General features: G+C 43.3%; 1 protein-coding gene across 1 annotated transcript in view; it reads right to left on the minus strand.

Annotated features, from left to right (window-relative positions):
• Nucleotides 1–17,553, minus strand: part of LOC105491285 (golgi glycoprotein 1) — a 162,981-nt gene that overhangs the window by 19,471 nt on the left and 125,957 nt on the right. The window contains exons 10-18 of the mRNA XM_071084938.1: nucleotides 16,588–16,689; nucleotides 13,767–13,920; nucleotides 11,189–11,326; nucleotides 8,086–8,172; nucleotides 6,634–6,696; nucleotides 5,453–5,566; nucleotides 4,382–4,470; nucleotides 3,006–3,123; nucleotides 1,829–1,921 (exon numbers count right to left, since the gene is read on the minus strand). Of these exons, the coding sequence (XP_070941039.1) occupies nucleotides 1,829–1,921; nucleotides 3,006–3,123; nucleotides 4,382–4,470; nucleotides 5,453–5,566; nucleotides 6,634–6,696; nucleotides 8,086–8,172; nucleotides 11,189–11,326; nucleotides 13,767–13,920; nucleotides 16,588–16,689 (958 nt within the window). The remainder of the gene's footprint in view (nucleotides 1–1,828; nucleotides 1,922–3,005; nucleotides 3,124–4,381; nucleotides 4,471–5,452; nucleotides 5,567–6,633; nucleotides 6,697–8,085; nucleotides 8,173–11,188; nucleotides 11,327–13,766; nucleotides 13,921–16,587; nucleotides 16,690–17,553) is intronic.

Below are 17,553 nucleotides of genomic sequence, written 5' to 3' on the forward strand. Positions count from 1 at the left end.
CAATAGGAATCAGGATTTCCTCACCAAAGATAAGGATTTACAAGCTTACAGCTGACAGCAAATCCAACTAGATAAAAACTCAGGATGACTGGCAGGCTGTGCTGGAGTCTAATGGAAAAGAAACACAGCCAGCATTTCTGGTTTCTTCTGCCTTCCAGAGTTGCTCCTTGTCCAGATTCCCTCTGGAGCACACAATAGGCTCTCTGCATTTTCCCGGAGCCAACAGCTCCAACTAGACAGTGGGCACAAACCAGGAGGTTCAATTCAATCCACTATTTACCACCTGAAAAAGACTACCGGATGCTAGATATGAATCAGACCCAATTCTCAGCCTGATAAAATCACAGTTGCACATGGCAAACTTATGTAAACAAGTAACTATGATTAAAAAAAGATGAGCTATCACTCAAAATACAAAAGCATAAAGTGTCATGAGATGAATTTTAAGACAGTGAATTAAGTATATCCTGAAATCTTCCCTTCCCTAAACCTTTAGATATCATGAAAAGAAGGAAAGCAGATGGGAAGGTGCAGCAGCTGGGGCTATAGTAGGAAGCCATAAGACTTCTGGGAAATCCTCAAGGCATGGCCAATAATCACTAACTAGTTGAGGAACACTAATATCATAAGAAAGATGATAAATAAAATGAACTAAGGAGTCAAAAACTGAGGGCAAGGGGTAATAGAGCAATCGAAACAGAATTTTAAAATACACGAAAAATCCTCAGAACAACACAGAAGACAACAGTAAATAAGAATCAAGAACAGGTAGTTATGAAAAGAAGCAATGAGAAAGCTAGGAAATGAAAAATAAAACTTGACTGGTGGCCTCTCTAGAGTAGAATGGACAGAGCTGAAGAATAAATTATATGCTGGGAAAGAGAACTGAGGAATTACCTAAAATGTACTACAAAGAAATGAAAAGTACCAAAGAAAAAGTTAGAGACATGGAAGATGGACTCAGATGCTCCAGTTGTCTAACAGGAGTTCCAGAAGGAAGGAAAGGGAAAGCAATATGTGAAAGAGCAATGATTGAAAATGTCCCAGAACTGAAGGAAGACACAGATTGTGAGACTGAAAGAGCCAACCGGAAACACACACAAAACAAAAAGCATACCTAATTACATCACACTGAAATTACAGACCATTACAGATAAAGAGAAGACTCTAAAACCTATCAGAAATAGATTAACCACAAAGCAATGAGACTCAGACTGACATCAGACTTTGCACCAGCAATAGTATGATACAAGAGGACGATGAATTAATTATCTCAAAGGATGAAGCCCTATGGCAATGCCCTTAACTAGAAGAGGTAGCTGAGTAATAAGGAGAACATTTTTTTAAAAATCACTTGTTTGTACTTCACTCCTGGCAATTCTGGATAGGGTCCTGTTTCTGTGTATTTAAAAAAAAAAGTATCCTAGGTGATGCTGATGTGACGTCTAGTTAAGAACTTCTGTGCAATGGGAACACAGTGAAGAAACAGTTAATTTTGGAGGTGCAGAGCATTGAGAATGCTACAGAGGAGGAGGCATCTGAAGGATCATTAGGAGTTTACCAGGCAGACAAGGTAGGGAAGAATGAGGTAACCTGAAAGAGGGAAGAAAATGAATTAGTGAGGAGTGCAGGTGAAGAACTCAGGGAAACGCAGCCTGATGTAGCTTAAGAAGGGATGATTAGGTTAGAAGGGATGAGATGGGTCCTGTCTCACCAGCAAAAAATAATGACTAAAATGTTACCTTCTTATGGGCACCAGCTTTTGAGAAAAGATTAAATGTTACCTTCACATTACTTTCACAATTAAAAAAGAAAAGCAAAAAGTTACCTGAGCGTTGCCATATTGCACAGCGGAACAGTAGTTTTTGATGTCACTCTTGCAGGCTTCATATAGGTCTGGCTCCAGGCGGATGTCCTCCGTCTACATGAGGGAGCCAGCATGGAAAGGTGAGTCTGATTTAGGCTGGAGATGTCAAATGTTCTATAGACTTATTTGTTGATTGCATCTTGTCTAGTGACTCTGGCTTCTACACAGCAAAGTGGCCTTGCAGCAAGAGAATCAGGCTTTACTTTCAATTCTGTCACCAACTAGCTACATGGCCTTGGACCTTCTTTGCAAAATGGAATGCCAAGTCTACCCTGAAACACCTGATCTAGTCCTTCACAGGACTGCTGAGATGTGAAAATCACTTTGGAAAGTCAAAACCATCAATAAATGTAGAGTTCTACTTTTATTATTACTTTAATGAAAGAGCTAGGCTCAAAGTTAGGGAACCAAATCTTTCAGCTTGAAATAAGTCTCTCTGGTTTTTTCTGAGACAGAATCTCGCTCTGTCACCCAGGCTGGAGTACAGTGGCACCATCTCGGCTCACTGCAACTTCCATCTCCCGGGTTTAAGAGATTCTCCTGCCTCAGTCTTCCAAGTAGCTGGGATTACAGGTATGTGCCACCATAGCTGGCTGAGTTTTGTATTTTTAGTAGAGATGGGGTTTCGCCATGTTGGCCAGGCTGGTCTTGAACTTCTGACCTCAAGTGATTCGATGACATTAGCCTCCCAAAGTGCTGGGATTACAGGAATGAGCCACCTCGCTGACCTGTCTCTTTTAGTACAGGCAGGGTTTCATCACGTTGGCCAGGCTGATTCTGAACTGCTGACCTCAAGTGATCCACCTGCCTTGGCTTCCCAAAGTGCTTGGATTACCTGCATGAGCCACTGCGCCCAGCCCCTGAGGATGTTACTGATCCAGTTATTGGATCGCATGCTTAGTTAGAGCCTGTCTTACAGCTGGACTTCCAGTTATATGTGGGAAGAAAGGTTTTATCATTCAAAATCAAAAGAATGGCACAGGAAGCTAATGGTCATGTGGTAAAACTTTTGCACAGGAATTCAAGTCTTAACCATCACAGTAGTGGATAAAATGCCTCCCCTTTGCCCTAGCCTCTCCCCAGCTTTCCAAGCCCTGACCCACTGTGGTTTCTGGGAGCAGAGGCTGGGAGGCATTACCATCTCCAGCTCCTCCACGCGGAGCTGCCTGCGGCACTTCAGGGACACCCTGTGCTCCTTGGCTTCCTGCAGAGTGTCGTTGCGCACGGTCGTGCTCAGGCAGATCACCACGTCCACCCTGCAGGTGAAAGGAGAAGCTTGAGGCTGGCTGGAGCCTCACGAGGGCAGATGGCCTGAGAGCCAGGCTGCAGGGGGTGGTGGTCATACCATTAAAAATTCAAGATGCCCTTCTGGGGAATGTCTTTCCTGTAAGGCTCACTGTTTTTTTTTTTCCGAGGGTGCTAAAAGCTGCAATTTGACTGTGGGTGTCATGAAAGGCAGGCAGCAGCATGAAGACTGACTACATTCCTGACGGAAGGGGAAGCCAGACAGGGCACATGTGTGCAAGGACAGTTCAACATGTGTGTTAAAAACATGTGACCACAGAGGAATGCTGCCCTTAACTCTAGGACTGTACCTTTGATCTACTGTGAAACTCACTCCTGAAAGGTAGAGAAACCTAAGAAAACTGGGAATTTGGTTTATATGAGGGCAAGTGTTCTAGAAATGTCCCTTTCAAAGAGCAACATGGAAGAATTTGGGCAACCACGCTGAAAAAGCTTATCAGTTTCCTCATTAACACTTAATTCTTTCTTTCTTTTTTTTTTTTTTTTTTTTGAGACAAAGTCTTGCTCTGTCGCCCAGGCTGGAGTGCAGTGGCGGGATCTCGGCTCACTGCAAGCTCCACCTCCTGGGTTCACGCCATTCTCCTGCCTCAGCCTCTTGAGTAGCTGGGACTACAGGCGCCCGCCACCTCACCCGGCTAGTTTTTTTGTATTTTTTTAGTAGAGACGGGGTTTCACTGTGTTAGCCAGGATGGTCTCGATCTCCTGACCTCGTGATCCGCCTGTCTCGGCCTCCCAAAGTGCTGGGATTACAGGCTTGAGCCACGGCGCCCGGCCCAAGACTTAATTCTTAAATGAATAAAGATTCTGTTTCTTCACTAAAATATCTAACCCAATACAAAAACTGCTCCATCTTAGACAAGATGACATAACGGGACGATGCAGGGAAGAAGTCAGTTCACCTCTTTCACTTACACTGCACCCTGCTTCTCTAAGTACACAATCCAGCCCTACTTCATCAGTTAGATGGCTTAACCGGAAAAATTAAAAATTAAAAATGCTCCTTTAGCCAATGGGACCTCCAGGTGAGAACTACCATCGCCAGATGCTCAGACAGTCCGAGTGTTTGTCATGCTATCAAAGGAGAGATGCAGGAGGCCTCCAGGGCTAACCCCACCAGGCAGCAGCAGGGCTGCCTGACATCTCGCATACTCATCCTGGATCTAAGAGGGACTTCGGGAAGGTGGAATGAAACAACTACAAGCTACATACTTCTTTTTTATGTTTGGGCAAAGCTTCAACACGTCCTCCTTGCAGGCCATTTTAAACTTGTAAGAAAACCGAAAATCCTTCATCTGCACCTGAAAGGTGAAGAGAAAGAAAGTCAGAAATTTGGTGGCAACTTGTGGTCAGTAGTGGTAGGGGGCACTTTTTCATACAGCTCTCACAAGACCCTGCATGGCTTGCCCCACACCTGAGACATCACGACCTGCTCATCTCTCCAGTACTCCCCCGACAACAGGCCTCCCTCCCTCCCTCCCTTCTTCCCTCCCTCCCTCCCTCCCTCCTTCCTTCCTTCCATCTATCCTAAATAAAATAAGGACATATATTTGAAGGAAAAAAAAATTTTTTTTTTTTTTTGAAACAGAGCCTCTCTCTTGTCATCCAGGCTGGAGTGCAGTCATGCGATCTCAGCTCACTGCAACCTCTGCTTCCTGGGTTCAAGCGATTCTCCTGCCTCAGCCTCCTGACTAGCTGGGATTACAGGCACTCACCATCATGCCTGGCTAATTTTGTATTTTTTGTAGAGACGGGGTTTCACCATGTTGGCCAGGCTGGTCTTGAGTTCCTGACCTCAGGTGATCAGCCTGCCTCAGCCTCCCAAAGCGCTGAAATTACAGGCGTGAACCAACCACGCCTGGCTGCAAAAAATGATTTTTTTGTTGTTGCTGTTGAGATGGAAGTTTGCTCTGTTGCCCAGGTTGGACTGCAGTGATCTCAGCTCACTAAAACCTCCGCCTCCCAGGTTCAAGCAATTCTCCAGCCTCAGCCTTTCAAACAGCTGGGATTACAGGTGCATGCCACCATGCCTGGCTAATTTTGTATTTTCAGTAGAGATGGAGTTTCACCATGTTGCACAGATTGGTCTCGAACTCCTGGCCTCAAGTGATCCACCCACCTCAGCCTCCCAAAGTGCTGGGATTACAGGCATGAGCCACCGTGCCTGGCTGGAAAAAAATTTTTAACAGAACATCAGAGGTGCTCTGATGTTCCAAAAAAGGAAAGGATTCAGTCACCATCCAGGCAGCTATGATGGGAAATCGGCAGCCAGGTGTCACTGACCAGCTGGAAGTGGGTGACTCCGATGGCACACTTCTCATTCATGTCCTTCTGGTGTTTGTTCTGTATCAGACACTCCATTAGGTCCCCAGAGTCTATCTGGTTATCTGCCACATCCTGGGGAAGACAGCATGCATTTACACTTCATTGGTAACAATTAATGAACAAAACTTGTAGCCCAGTCTGAAATAAACGCAAGCAGGGTTGATTCTAGAAGCCCTCACAAAAAAAAGACACACCATAAATCGTAATCAAAATAAGTGTGAGGAATCACAATGGTATACATTCAGTGGCTTAAAACTGACACAGCACTGTGTTCCGAATGAGACAAGAATATATGCTTTTTTTTTTTCACTTTCCCAAAAGCAGCTGGCTTTTGGGATAATATCTAACATAGCCTCCCAACTGTCAGATCCTAAAGGTTCCTGGGTATGTTTCACTCCCACAATTTAAGTAGTTCAGTAAATGAGTATGAAATAATCAGAATTCACTCAATATTGAGGTACTAGGAGACAGTTGGAAGGAGGAGCCACTATTACAGCTAACAATTCCTGGGCTGATGCTAACAATTCCTAGGCTGATGTACTGGAATCAACCCTGCCACACTAATGGGGGATTCCCTGTTCCATCTCTTCTTAAAAAGGGCAACTCAGTAACCGCTGCTAGCCGCAAACCTGCTTTTACCCACAAAAGTTAATCAAACACAGGTTCCAGGATGGTGGCACCTCTCTCTTGATCTTGTTTACTTTTTCTTTTTTCTTTCAGACAGGGTCTCACTCTGTTGCCCAGACTGGGGCACAATCACGGCTCACTGTAGCCTCGACCTCCTGAGCTCAAGTGATCCTCCCACCTCTGCTCCCTGGGTAACTGGAAGTACAGGTGTGTACCACCACGCCCAGCTAATTTTTTCTATTTTTTGTAGAGACAGAGTTTTGCCAAGTTGCCCAGGCCGGTCTTGAAATCCTGGGCTCAAGTGATCCGCCCTCCTTGGCTTCAAAGTGCTGGAATTACAGGTATTGGCCACCATACTCAGCCTGTTTACATTTTTAATTTTAACTTGTCAAAGCTGGCTAACACTCAAGAGTAATACATGCTGAAGACAGAGATGAGTCCGAGATACTCAGGGCAGAGTCCCTGTGAATTTGTTTCTGTTTTTAACCCTTGCCCCTCCAGACATCACTTACGTGGCAAAAGTTCTGAATTATGGGCTCACAGGCTCTCATCAGCAAGGCTTCTATTTGAATATCCTGTAGAAGATTAAATATATTAATGCTTCTGCTTTAGAAAGAGCTGAGGTGGAGGAAGAGCAGTTTCTCTTTCTGAATCAGTAATATCTGATGGGCAAAAAATCTAATATATACTTTTGGAAACGATTCTAGTATTTGAAGTAGATAGCCCCAGAATAAATATAGAACTGCTCCTCTGTTATACTTTGAAAGGCAAATTTTTAGAGGCATATTCCCTTTCGGCCTGAACAAATGAGAAGGCAGAATTAAGAAAAGTAAGGTAAAAACCCATGTGGCAAGAACATTAGAGTATGCAAAGCCTTTGGAGATTTTCCCAAAATGCTAAGCAGTTCAAAATGAAAACAGGGGTAACTGATACCATCTTCAGTTTATAAGCTCATAAGCCACAGCACTGCCCTCAAAGCAGATGCCAAACCACTGTTTCTGGGGAACACATACTAATAATGCCTTTAAACAGAGAAACGCGTGCAACACTAGCTCCTGAAAAAACACCTTCCTTTAAAGAGCTATACACTCAGACTGCTCTTACAAGTCCATGATGACAATAAGAATGTGAGAGGAGATGACAAAATGAGAGAAGGCAATGAACTTCTGAAAACTAGAAAGCAAAAAAGAACTGGTTGAGAAATGTAATTTTACGTAATGCCAATTTTGACAATTCAAATACAGTACTAAAAGGTTTAAGACAAAATGATAGTTCCCCACTTCTCTGATTTCTGGCCCCACAAAATAACTTTTAACATTTTTAGCTGCCCTCCTCTGTATTTCTAAATAACATCCCAATGCTTTATGAGGGTTTCTAATCTCTCTTTTTTTTTTGTAGAGACAGAATCTGGCTCTGTGGCCCAGGCGGGAGTGCAATGACACAATCTCAGCTCACTGCAAGCTCCCCCTCCCGGGTTCAAGTGATTCTCCTGCCTCAGCCTCCCAAGTACCTGGCACTACAGGTGTGTGCCACCATGCCCAGCTAAATTTTATATTTTTAGTAGAGACGGGGTTTCACCATGTTGGCCAGGATGATCTCAATCTCTTGACCTTGTGATCCGCCCATCTCGGCCTCCCAAAGTGCTGGGATTACAGGCGTGAGCCACCACCACACAGCTGCTATCTTAAGGGGGAAACAGAGGCAAGTGTAATGACTATGATAAATCTAATTTATGAAGAAAACCAAAGGGCTATATAGAGTGTTGTTCTAGAGAAATGAGGGAACGGGCTCACAAAACAACACGATATACTTCTTTATAAAGCTAATATGGAGAATCTGATCAGGTTTCTTTTGACTGACAGAGAATCTGCACTCTCAGGAGTCTAGAAACAGAAGAACCAAACGAAAAAGGCCAGGATGCTGGCAGCCACTCTCCTCTAATGAGTAAGCTGCATACCACTTACCTCTGATTCTAACTCAGTGAGGTTGCCAACTATATCTCTACACTCCACCACCAAGTCATCCAGATGGTCCTGGAGGCACTCCAGCTCCTGCAAATATAAAGGCAAGCCACTGGCATTTATCAGTCACATACACGAACAAGGGAAGGGGATATCAGTGTCATGACACTTCCCTTTTCAGTGGGCCTCCTTTCTCTTCTTTTTAAAACTACCTCACTGAACAGGACACAAAAGTTTTGCTTAATTCCCCAGACTAAGATTGTTGAAAAGGTAATTATTTGATGTAGCAGGTTGGTTATGAGGGCCAACTGGGTACAAGAGCCATGCAAAGGCTGGGGACAGTGGCTCACGCCTGTGATTCCAGCACTTTGGGAGGCTGAAGTGGGTGGATCACTTGGGGTCAGGAGTTCGAGACAAGCCTGGCCAACACGGCGAAACCCCTTCCCTACTAAAAATATAAAAATTAGCCGGGTGTGGTGGCAAGCGCCTGTAATCCCAGCTACTCAGGAGACTAAGGCAGGAGAATCGCTTGAACCCAAGAGGTGGAGGCTGCAGTAAGCCAAGATCGTGCCACTGCACTCCAGCCTGGGCAGCAAGACTGAAACTCCGTCTCAAAAAAAAAAAAAAAAAAAAAGGCCATGCAAATCCCTCAGAAGGCCAAATCTACAAGTGCAAGGAGAATCAATCTTCAATTGTCCCCAAAGTCTAAAAACCTTATCAGGCCTTGATTCCATTTTTAATCTGTGCTTTGATAATTTGTCACCTCGCATTTTAAATATGCACTTTAATAATGATCATCAGACAAATTCACAGTGAAGAGCACAGATTATTTTAAGACTCTTTATTGGCAAAGTAATTGGGGACTAGGGGTCTGGAACACGGGATAGAACTGATAGCTCCTGCAAGTCAGATCTGGGATTCTAACTCCAGTATACGTCAAAAGGGTCCTCTGAAGAAAAACAAGTGAACACACTAGGGTTTGGGTAGCTAAAAGCTATCTTGTCTGGGCTTTGGAAACCAAACTGGAGCTGTCCGTAGCATTAGTCTATTACTATGCCTTCTAGAGGTTTACAGGTTTAGACGTTTCAAGTATAATATCAGTTCACTTTCACAAAGCGTATCAACAGCTATTTCTCAGAAAAGTGCGCTGTTTAAAGGATCAAGTTTAACTTACTGTTATGCAAGAATCTCTCTGTTTCAGAATTAGAATGTAAGGGGAAAAGAAGAGTTGAAGGAATTACACAACAGCCAGAATGGAAGAAGAAGAAAAAGAAAAGCTAAAGGAAAATACACCAAACTTTTGGGAGTAAAATAAATGGCTAAAAGAAAGATCCTATTAATAGAATTCTAGCTGGTCGCAGTGGCTCACACCTGTAATCCTAGCACTTTGGGAGGCCGAGACGGGTGGATTGCCTGAGCTCAGGAGTTCGAGACCAGCCTGGGCAACATGGTGAAACCCTCTCTCTACTAAAATACAAAAAATCAGGTGGGTGTGGTGGCAGGTGCCTGTAATCCCAGCTACTCAGGAGTCTGGGGCCCGAGAATTGCTTGAACCTGGGAGGCAGAGGTTGCAGTGAGCCGAGAACTCTGTCTCAAAAAAAAAAAGGAATTCTTTTTTTTTTTTTTTTTGAGACGGAGTCTCGCTCTGTCGCCCAGGCTGGAGTGCAGTGGCCGGATCTCAGCTCACTGCAAGCTCCGCCTCCCGGGTTCATGCCATTCTCCTGCCTCAGCCTCCCGAGTAGCTGGGACTACAGGCGCCGCCACCTCGCCCGGCTAGTTTTTTTTTGTGTGTGATTTTTAGTAGAGACGGGGTTTCACCGTGCTAGCCAGGATGGTCTCAATCTCCTGACCTTGTGATCCGCCCGTCTCGGCCTCCCAAAGTGCTGGGATTACAGGCTTGAGCCACCGCGTCTGGCCAAAAAAAAGAATTCTTAAGTTTAGCTTCTCCATGATGGGCTGCAATGTAGTGCAGCTTTCTAAAGTTTACTTTACTGGGGGTTCTAATGGAAACTATTCGCTGGGATTCCAAATCACCATATCCCTTGGTTCATTGGACAACTATAAGCATTTTCTAACAATATACCCAACAGAATTGTAGCAGGCTCAGGAAACAGACTGCCGAACATGATAGTCCTATGCTCAACAGACCTGAGTATGCAACCACGTTTCTCCTTTAAAATGTCCAATTCCTGCATGTGTGACTTTTTCATACTGTACTTCCAGAGGGGGTTTTGTAGCAGTACAAATGGAACCCGGAAACCTGAGTTCACTCCTTGAGTATTTACATGGCTTTAAACACGCAGCTATTCGTACTGCTGAGTATCCTGCATTCAGATGGAAGACAGCTAGCTTCCCATATAACCTGCAGTCAAGCATCTTTCCTTCTTTCCCTTAAACTGAGACACAGTCCTAAGAAGCCAGTCACAGCATGCAGGGAATTCTTGGGAGCTGCTCCTTCCCTCTGCTTCCTAGATGGAGAGGCTATATAATGAACTGAATTTTAGGTAAGGAAATATATACACTTAACTTCTCTGAGCTTCAATTTGTCAACCAGGTGAGAAAAAATTCCATTTCTAAATGTTTTGTGGGACTGTTCTAGGGCATGCCCACTATTCATGCAGACCAGTACTCACATATGCACAGATTTACACCCTGCTTATCTCAAAAGGACTTAATGGAGAAAATGAATTAAAAGTGAGTAAAATGAATAAAGATGAGAAACAACAACAAAAAAATACGTTAAGAGGATGTGAAATGGAGCCAACAGTAAGCTTACTACAAAAATGCCTACCATGAAATCTTAAGTACCTGGAAGAGGCAGGCCATACCTTTGGCTCTAGAAGTTTTAAGAAGCAATAGGAAGAGGAAAAATAATCAATTACAAAATACAATAACCATAATGCAAAGACAAACTCGCTGCCAACTATTCCTGATACAAAGACCAGAGAGAAAATTTTCCTGAGAATGTCCTCCAGAGAAAATATTGAATAATACAACAAATTATGTCTGTAAGAGAGATGGATTTTATGGTGTTTGTACTCTGCATAAAACGTTAAACATTAACATCATCATTATTGTAAGATAAACAGAAAGCGATGTCACCTACCTGTCCAGTCTCTGTTTTCTCACTGCACCATTTTCCCAGATCAATCAGGCACTTATCCTGGAGGGCAGGATCCAGCTTGACGTCCATGGCACGCTGGTGTAGGATCCTTTGAACTTCAGCTCGGCACTCCCGTGAGAGCTGCAAGAGAAAAAATGAGCTAAATACTTGAAAGGTAACAAAACAAAAACACAAAGATATGAGATAAACCAGTTATGAGAAAACTAACAAATAACCCTGAATTTTATCTTCCAAATTTTATACCTCAAATATCTTTCAGAATAAAAATTAAATGTTGTGGCCAGGTGCGGTGGCTCACACCTGTAATCCCAGCACTTTGGGAGGCTGAGGCGGGTGGATCACCTGAGGTCGGGAGTTTGAGACCAGCCTGACTAACATGGAGAAACTCCATCTCTACTAAAAATATGAAATCAGCCAGGCATAGTGGCACATGCCTGTAATCCCAGCTACTCGGGAGGTTGAGGCAGAAGAATCGCTTGAACCCAGGAGGTGGAGGTTGTGGTGAGCCGAGACTGTACCATTGCACTCCAGCCTGGGCAACAAGAGTGAAACTCTGTCTCAAAAAAATAAATTAAAAAAATAAATAAAATGTGCAGGAGGCTTCAAAAAGCCCCTATCTTTAGGAATGCAATTACACATATTCAGCAGTTTCTAATATAATATATAAAACAACATTCCTGTATGAGAGTATCCTGATACAAGTGAACTGGCTTCATTCAGACTAGGTTAGTTGGAAAGTTTTGTGTTTGCGGTTTTGTTTAGCAAAACTAATTTGTCAGTCTATGAACACCAAGTAGAAGGTCAGATCCAATTCAAGACAGCATATATACCTGATTCAGGAGAAATGAGTTCAAAATGACCTAAATCAGAAAAAGCAGGAAAATGTAGATATAACAGTTATGATGAGACAGGACTAGACTCTTCCAGATGAGCTATGCAGAATTAGCAGAGGGTAAAGCAGGTGAAAACTAGTATTTTTCCAAGGGCCATGACCAAGCTGTTAGTGACAGGTACGGTTAGTCCCTCTTGCAAAAAAGAATAAAAAGTCAGCATACCTGGGGCAGGAGGGATGGAAAGTAACTGTTTAATGAACACAGGGTTTCCTTTTGGAGTCACGGAGTGTTTTGAAACTAGATAGACATGATGACCACAAAACACCATAAATGTTGAACCCGGGAGGTGGAGATTGTGGTGAGCCAAGATCGCGCCACTGCACTCCAGCCTGGTCCAACAAGAGCAAAACTCCATTTCAAAAAAAAAAAAAAAAAAAAAAAGAAGGTTAATTTGGCTGAGCGCGGTGGCTCACGCCTGTAATCCAAGCCCTTTGGGAGGCCCAGGTGGGTGGATCACCTGAGGTCAGGAGTTTAAGACCAACCTGGCCAACAAGGTGAAACCCCATCTCTATTAAAAATACAAAACAAAACAAAACAAAAAAAATAATTAGCCAATCGTGATGGCAGGCACCTGTAATCCCAGCTACTCGGGAGGCTGAGGCAGGAGACTCGCTCAAACCCGGGAGGAAGAGGTTACAGTGAGCCAAGATCGCGCCATTGCACTCCAGCCCGGCTGACAGAGTGAGACTTTGTCTCAAAAAAAAAAGAAAAAAAAAAAAAGATTAATTTTATGTTATGTGAATTTCACTTCAATTAAAAAGAAAAAAGAAAAGAAAACTAGCACCCCAGACTCCAACTCTTTCTTATTTAAAAGAGAAGAAACCTCCTACCCCCTAGTCACTATAGTGACTAGAAAGATGCCAGGATTTGGGAGCCCCCATGATTAATGAGAGGCTCATTATATGGAAAAAAAAATAACAACAAATTCCCACGTTTTCTTACACAGCAGTATAAACACTGGGTTAGAGTACAGCAACTATGCCATTTCCTTCTGAGTCCCCTCATTCTGGATGCCAGGCTTTTGCATTAAGCTCAGAAGGGTATTTCTAAGGATGGATGAGAAGTGATACCATCTCAACTCTCTGGAACAAAGGCAGGACTAATTATGGAGCATCTCAGAAGGTAGAGAAAGCCATCGTCGAGAACAAGTGCATGTCAGTGCACCCCGGGAAGCAGCCGATGCTGCCGAGAGCCAAGCACACACAAACATCCCAACAAAAGGCAGCAGTTGGGGCAGACAAATACCAAGAGACTGAGGTATGGAGGTTTCTGCTCCAACCAGTCCATGGGCAGACAATGCTAATGTGTTCAGCTGCCAAGAGGAGAAGCCTAAAAGCCATTTGTAGCCTGGCTAAAAGCTTCTAATGGATCCTTAAACCTAAATAAAGTTAGGACAGCAGTAATTGTCCATTTGTGATTCAGATTTTGGGAATTAAAAAAAAAATCTGGAAATCTTCCCCCACCCACTTGGTTTAAAATATAAAATCAGGTGATAGAAAATGGTAGGGCAACTCTAAGTGTACTCATGGAATGAAGAAGTTTCTAGAAATGCAGCAATCCTCTCCTCACACGTTTTCCCAAGATGACTAAAATCTGAAGAATATATAGCAAACAATTTAAAAACCAAATGACAATAAGAAGAAATGAAGTCGATATTCACTGCATACCCTCCTTCCCTGTTCCTCAGTGCGGTAGGCGTGTCTGTATAAACAAGAGAACACAGCTCCCTGAGGCATAAATTCACTGGTCTCATTCCAACCGTGGGTGTGGCAAAGACGAGAAGCATCTCCCTGGCACTTGCGGTATAGGACAGGGTCCAGCCTATAAGGTTAAGAGTTAAAAGACAACCACTAATTAATAGACATTTCCTTCTAACGCAGGCTAAGGGTTTTTACGAGGTGCTTGCTTGTATACTGGGTTTTTACGAGGTGCTTGCTTGTATACTCATTGATAATCACTTCCAGGGGCATGGAGACAGAAGATATGTAAAAGTATATTCCTGAATTTTTTTTTTTTTTTTGGACACAGGATCTCTCAATCTGTCACTCAGGCTGGAGTGCAGTGGCGCTATCTTGGCTTACTGGAACCTCTGCCCCCGGGGCTTGAAAGCAATCCTCCCACCTCAGCCTCCCAAGAGCTGGGGCAACAGGCACACACCAGGCTCTTTTTTGACATTTTTGGTAGAGACAGTCTTGCCATGTTGCCCTGGCAGGTCTCAAACTCTTGAGTTCAAGCAATCAGCCTGCCTTGGCCTCTCAAAGTGCTGGGATTACAGGCATAAGCCACTGCACCCGGCCATGAATTCTGTTCTTAATGAACACACAGTAGTCAGCACCGTAGGAGGCTTAGGCAGGAGGATAACCTTCTACACAAGTTTGTTAACCTTCTACAGAACATTTAGATTATCCCTCAAATATATCTTGGCTTTGTTAGATACCTAACAGTTTTAACAACAGACTTAGCACTCACATGCCCTGGTTGAAAACAGAAAACTAGAGTTGTAGCCAATACCAGGCAATTCACAACTTTTTACTTAATACTTTTTACTAAACACCTTTTTCTAAGTAGGAATGAAGTTCAATCCTATGTAATATATTAGATTCAGTAAGATCAGGAAATGGCAAGATAGATAGTCTCCTATTCAGTTTTCTCTCTTCTTCCTGTGCAAGGTGCCCCCTTGCACAGGAAGTAATCTCTTTGGTTACTTGAGTGTGCTTATCAATTTATGAGCCTTGACATTTAACTCTAAATCTGGAGACAGTAGATTAGACAATGAGCCTGCTTCCCCAAATCAGACCAGGGCATGCTTACTTCTGTCCATATTATATTGTCAACTTTGGTAGAGGACTAGTTAATGGGAGAAAAAAGCTAATATTTAATGAGCGACTATTAAGAACTAATATTTAGGGCTGGGCACGGTGGCTCACGCCCGTAATCCCAGCACTTTGGGAGGCCAAGACAGGTGGATCACGAGGTCAGGAGATCAAGACCATCCTGGCCAACAAGGTGAAACCCCATCTCTACTAAAAATACAAAAATTAGCTGGGCGTGGTGGCACACACCTGTAATCCCAGCTAATCAGGAGGCTGAGGCAGCAGAATTGCTTGAACCAGGGAGTGGGAGGCTGCAGTGAGTCAAGATCCCCACTGCACTCCAGTCTGGTGACAGAGTGAGACTCCATCTCAAAACAAAACAAAACAAAACAAACAAACAAAAAACCTAATATTTAATGAGTAACTATGCAGCACTTTTTTTTTTATTATGGGGGAAGGAATTAAAGAGGAGAAAATGTGATTTTGATTAAGGCAATACACTCAGCAGACTATTTAGGTTTAGATGGCCTGAGTAAGCAAACGGAAATTACAGCCAAGCTTTCTGTAGTCCTTTCCAGAGCTAATTTGAAGGAACAGAAGTAAGAATACATTGAATCTTCAAGGAATCTCTTTCTAGTAAAGTATGTGGGCAAACCACCCACACATTTTTTGAGATAGGGTCTCACTGTTAGCATGCAGTGGCATGATCACAGCTCACTGTAACCTACAGCTCCTGGGCTCAAGTAAATCTCCTGCTTCAGCCTCCCGAGTAGCCAGGACTACAGGTGCACACTGCCATACCTGGCTAATTTTTTTTAGTTTTTGTAGAGACCAGGTCTTGTTATGTTGACCAGGCTGGCCTTAAACTCCTGGCCTCAAGCAATCCTCCTGCGTAGGCCTCCCAAACTGCTGGGATTATAGGTGTGAGCCACCGTGCTTGGCCAAAGTATATATTAATCACCAAAAATAGTTAACTACCACACCATGGTGGCTTAACAACCGAATGGAGAAGCCACTGAACTTGAAAGGCTAGAGAAGCAGTCGGATCCAGTACTGGCTGCTTTGGAGGCGGGGAGAGAAAGCAAGATACAGAAAGAGGAGGGGAATGGCAGCCAATGAACTCAGTGATTCTGGCTGTAATACAGATCCTTCTCCCAGTTCATCCTCCCACCCCTGCCGCTTTTTTTTAACAGAATGAGAGGGAAATTAGAGAATCAAGTTGTCACTTACTGACAAAAACCTCTTAAGACAGACTTAATTCAATAACTCTGAATAAATAAAGAAAAGCAAATTCCCATATCCACTGCAAATCAATAAAAATACAACTGCACTATTATCTTCTTAGAGACATATCTGAAGGCACTTTTGCCACCCCCACAGGTACCATAGTTCTTACTAGACACATCTTTGTAGTATCAGAAACATTTTGACCCTGACTTCCAAAGTAGTGGTGAACAAGGATGTGTGGCACAGGCTGGTAGCGGGCCGACTCTGCTTTTAGACAATGTTCTGAAAGTGATAAAGTATAGTTTTTCAGGGGATTGGAGTGTGTTAGCTGTACCAGAACTGAACAAAAAAGAGTTTCCTATTGATTATTTTAATAAATACAGGTAATTATGACTACAGAGGAGAACGGGCTGAGGCAATACATTTACTTTGGCTTCAAAATACTCACTTCCAATCCCGGGAGATGAAATACTGCAGCTCTAAGAGACGGTGTTCACAATCTTCCACCATCTTCTCTGTGTATAAATGTTCCATCAGGCAGGACAAGATCCTAGCCATAAAATGGGTAAAATTGTAACAAGAGACAAGTGTTCAGAACTCTATGTCAATATAATATTTCCCTGGTCTGTAGAAGAAGCCTTTTAGTTATTTTCTTAGGGCAATCAGATTTATTTTTCTGAGAATCACTCAAGTTAACTGAACCTGACAGTGGTTATGGCTTCGATCAACTTTAGAGCCACTCAGCACTTAAGACTCTGCATGTACAAGAGCAGCGTGCAGCTGCTGTATTTTTAACTGGTTATGAAAACTTTCCAACACACAAAGAAGTAGAGAATCATGTAACAGCCACCTTCTCATAACTTTATCAATCTATGGCCAAGTCTGTTTTAACTCTAGGCCTCTTTGCTGATATTTTCAAGCAAAATCCCAGATACCCCATCATTTCATTTGTAAATATTTCAGCATGTTTCTTTAAAATATAAGGACTTAATACCATTATCACACCACCAAGAAATTAATTGAAAAGCTTTACTATCATGTAATACTCTGTTAGTTTTCAATTTTTTTTTTTTCTTGAGATAGAGTCTCGCTCTGTCACCCAGGCTGGAGTGCAGTGGTGCAATCTCAGCTCACTGCAAGCTCCGCCTCCAGGGTTCACGCCATTCTCCCGCCTCAGCCTCCCAAGTAGCTGGGACTACAGGCGCCCGCCACCACGCCCGGCTAATTTTTTTGTATTTTTAGTAGAGATGGGGTTTCACCGTTAGCCAGGATGGTCTCGATCTCCTGACCTCGTGATCCGCCTGCCTTGGCCTCCCAAAGTGCTCGGATTACAGGCGTGACCCATGGTGCCTGGCCCAAATATTTTCAATTATTATTTTTTTTACAAGTGTGTCCAAATCAGGATCCAGAACAG

This window comes from Macaca nemestrina, chromosome 18, assembly GCF_043159975.1.
Source record: "Macaca nemestrina isolate mMacNem1 chromosome 18, mMacNem.hap1, whole genome shotgun sequence".
Lineage (NCBI taxonomy): Eukaryota > Metazoa > Chordata > Mammalia > Primates > Cercopithecidae > Macaca > Macaca nemestrina.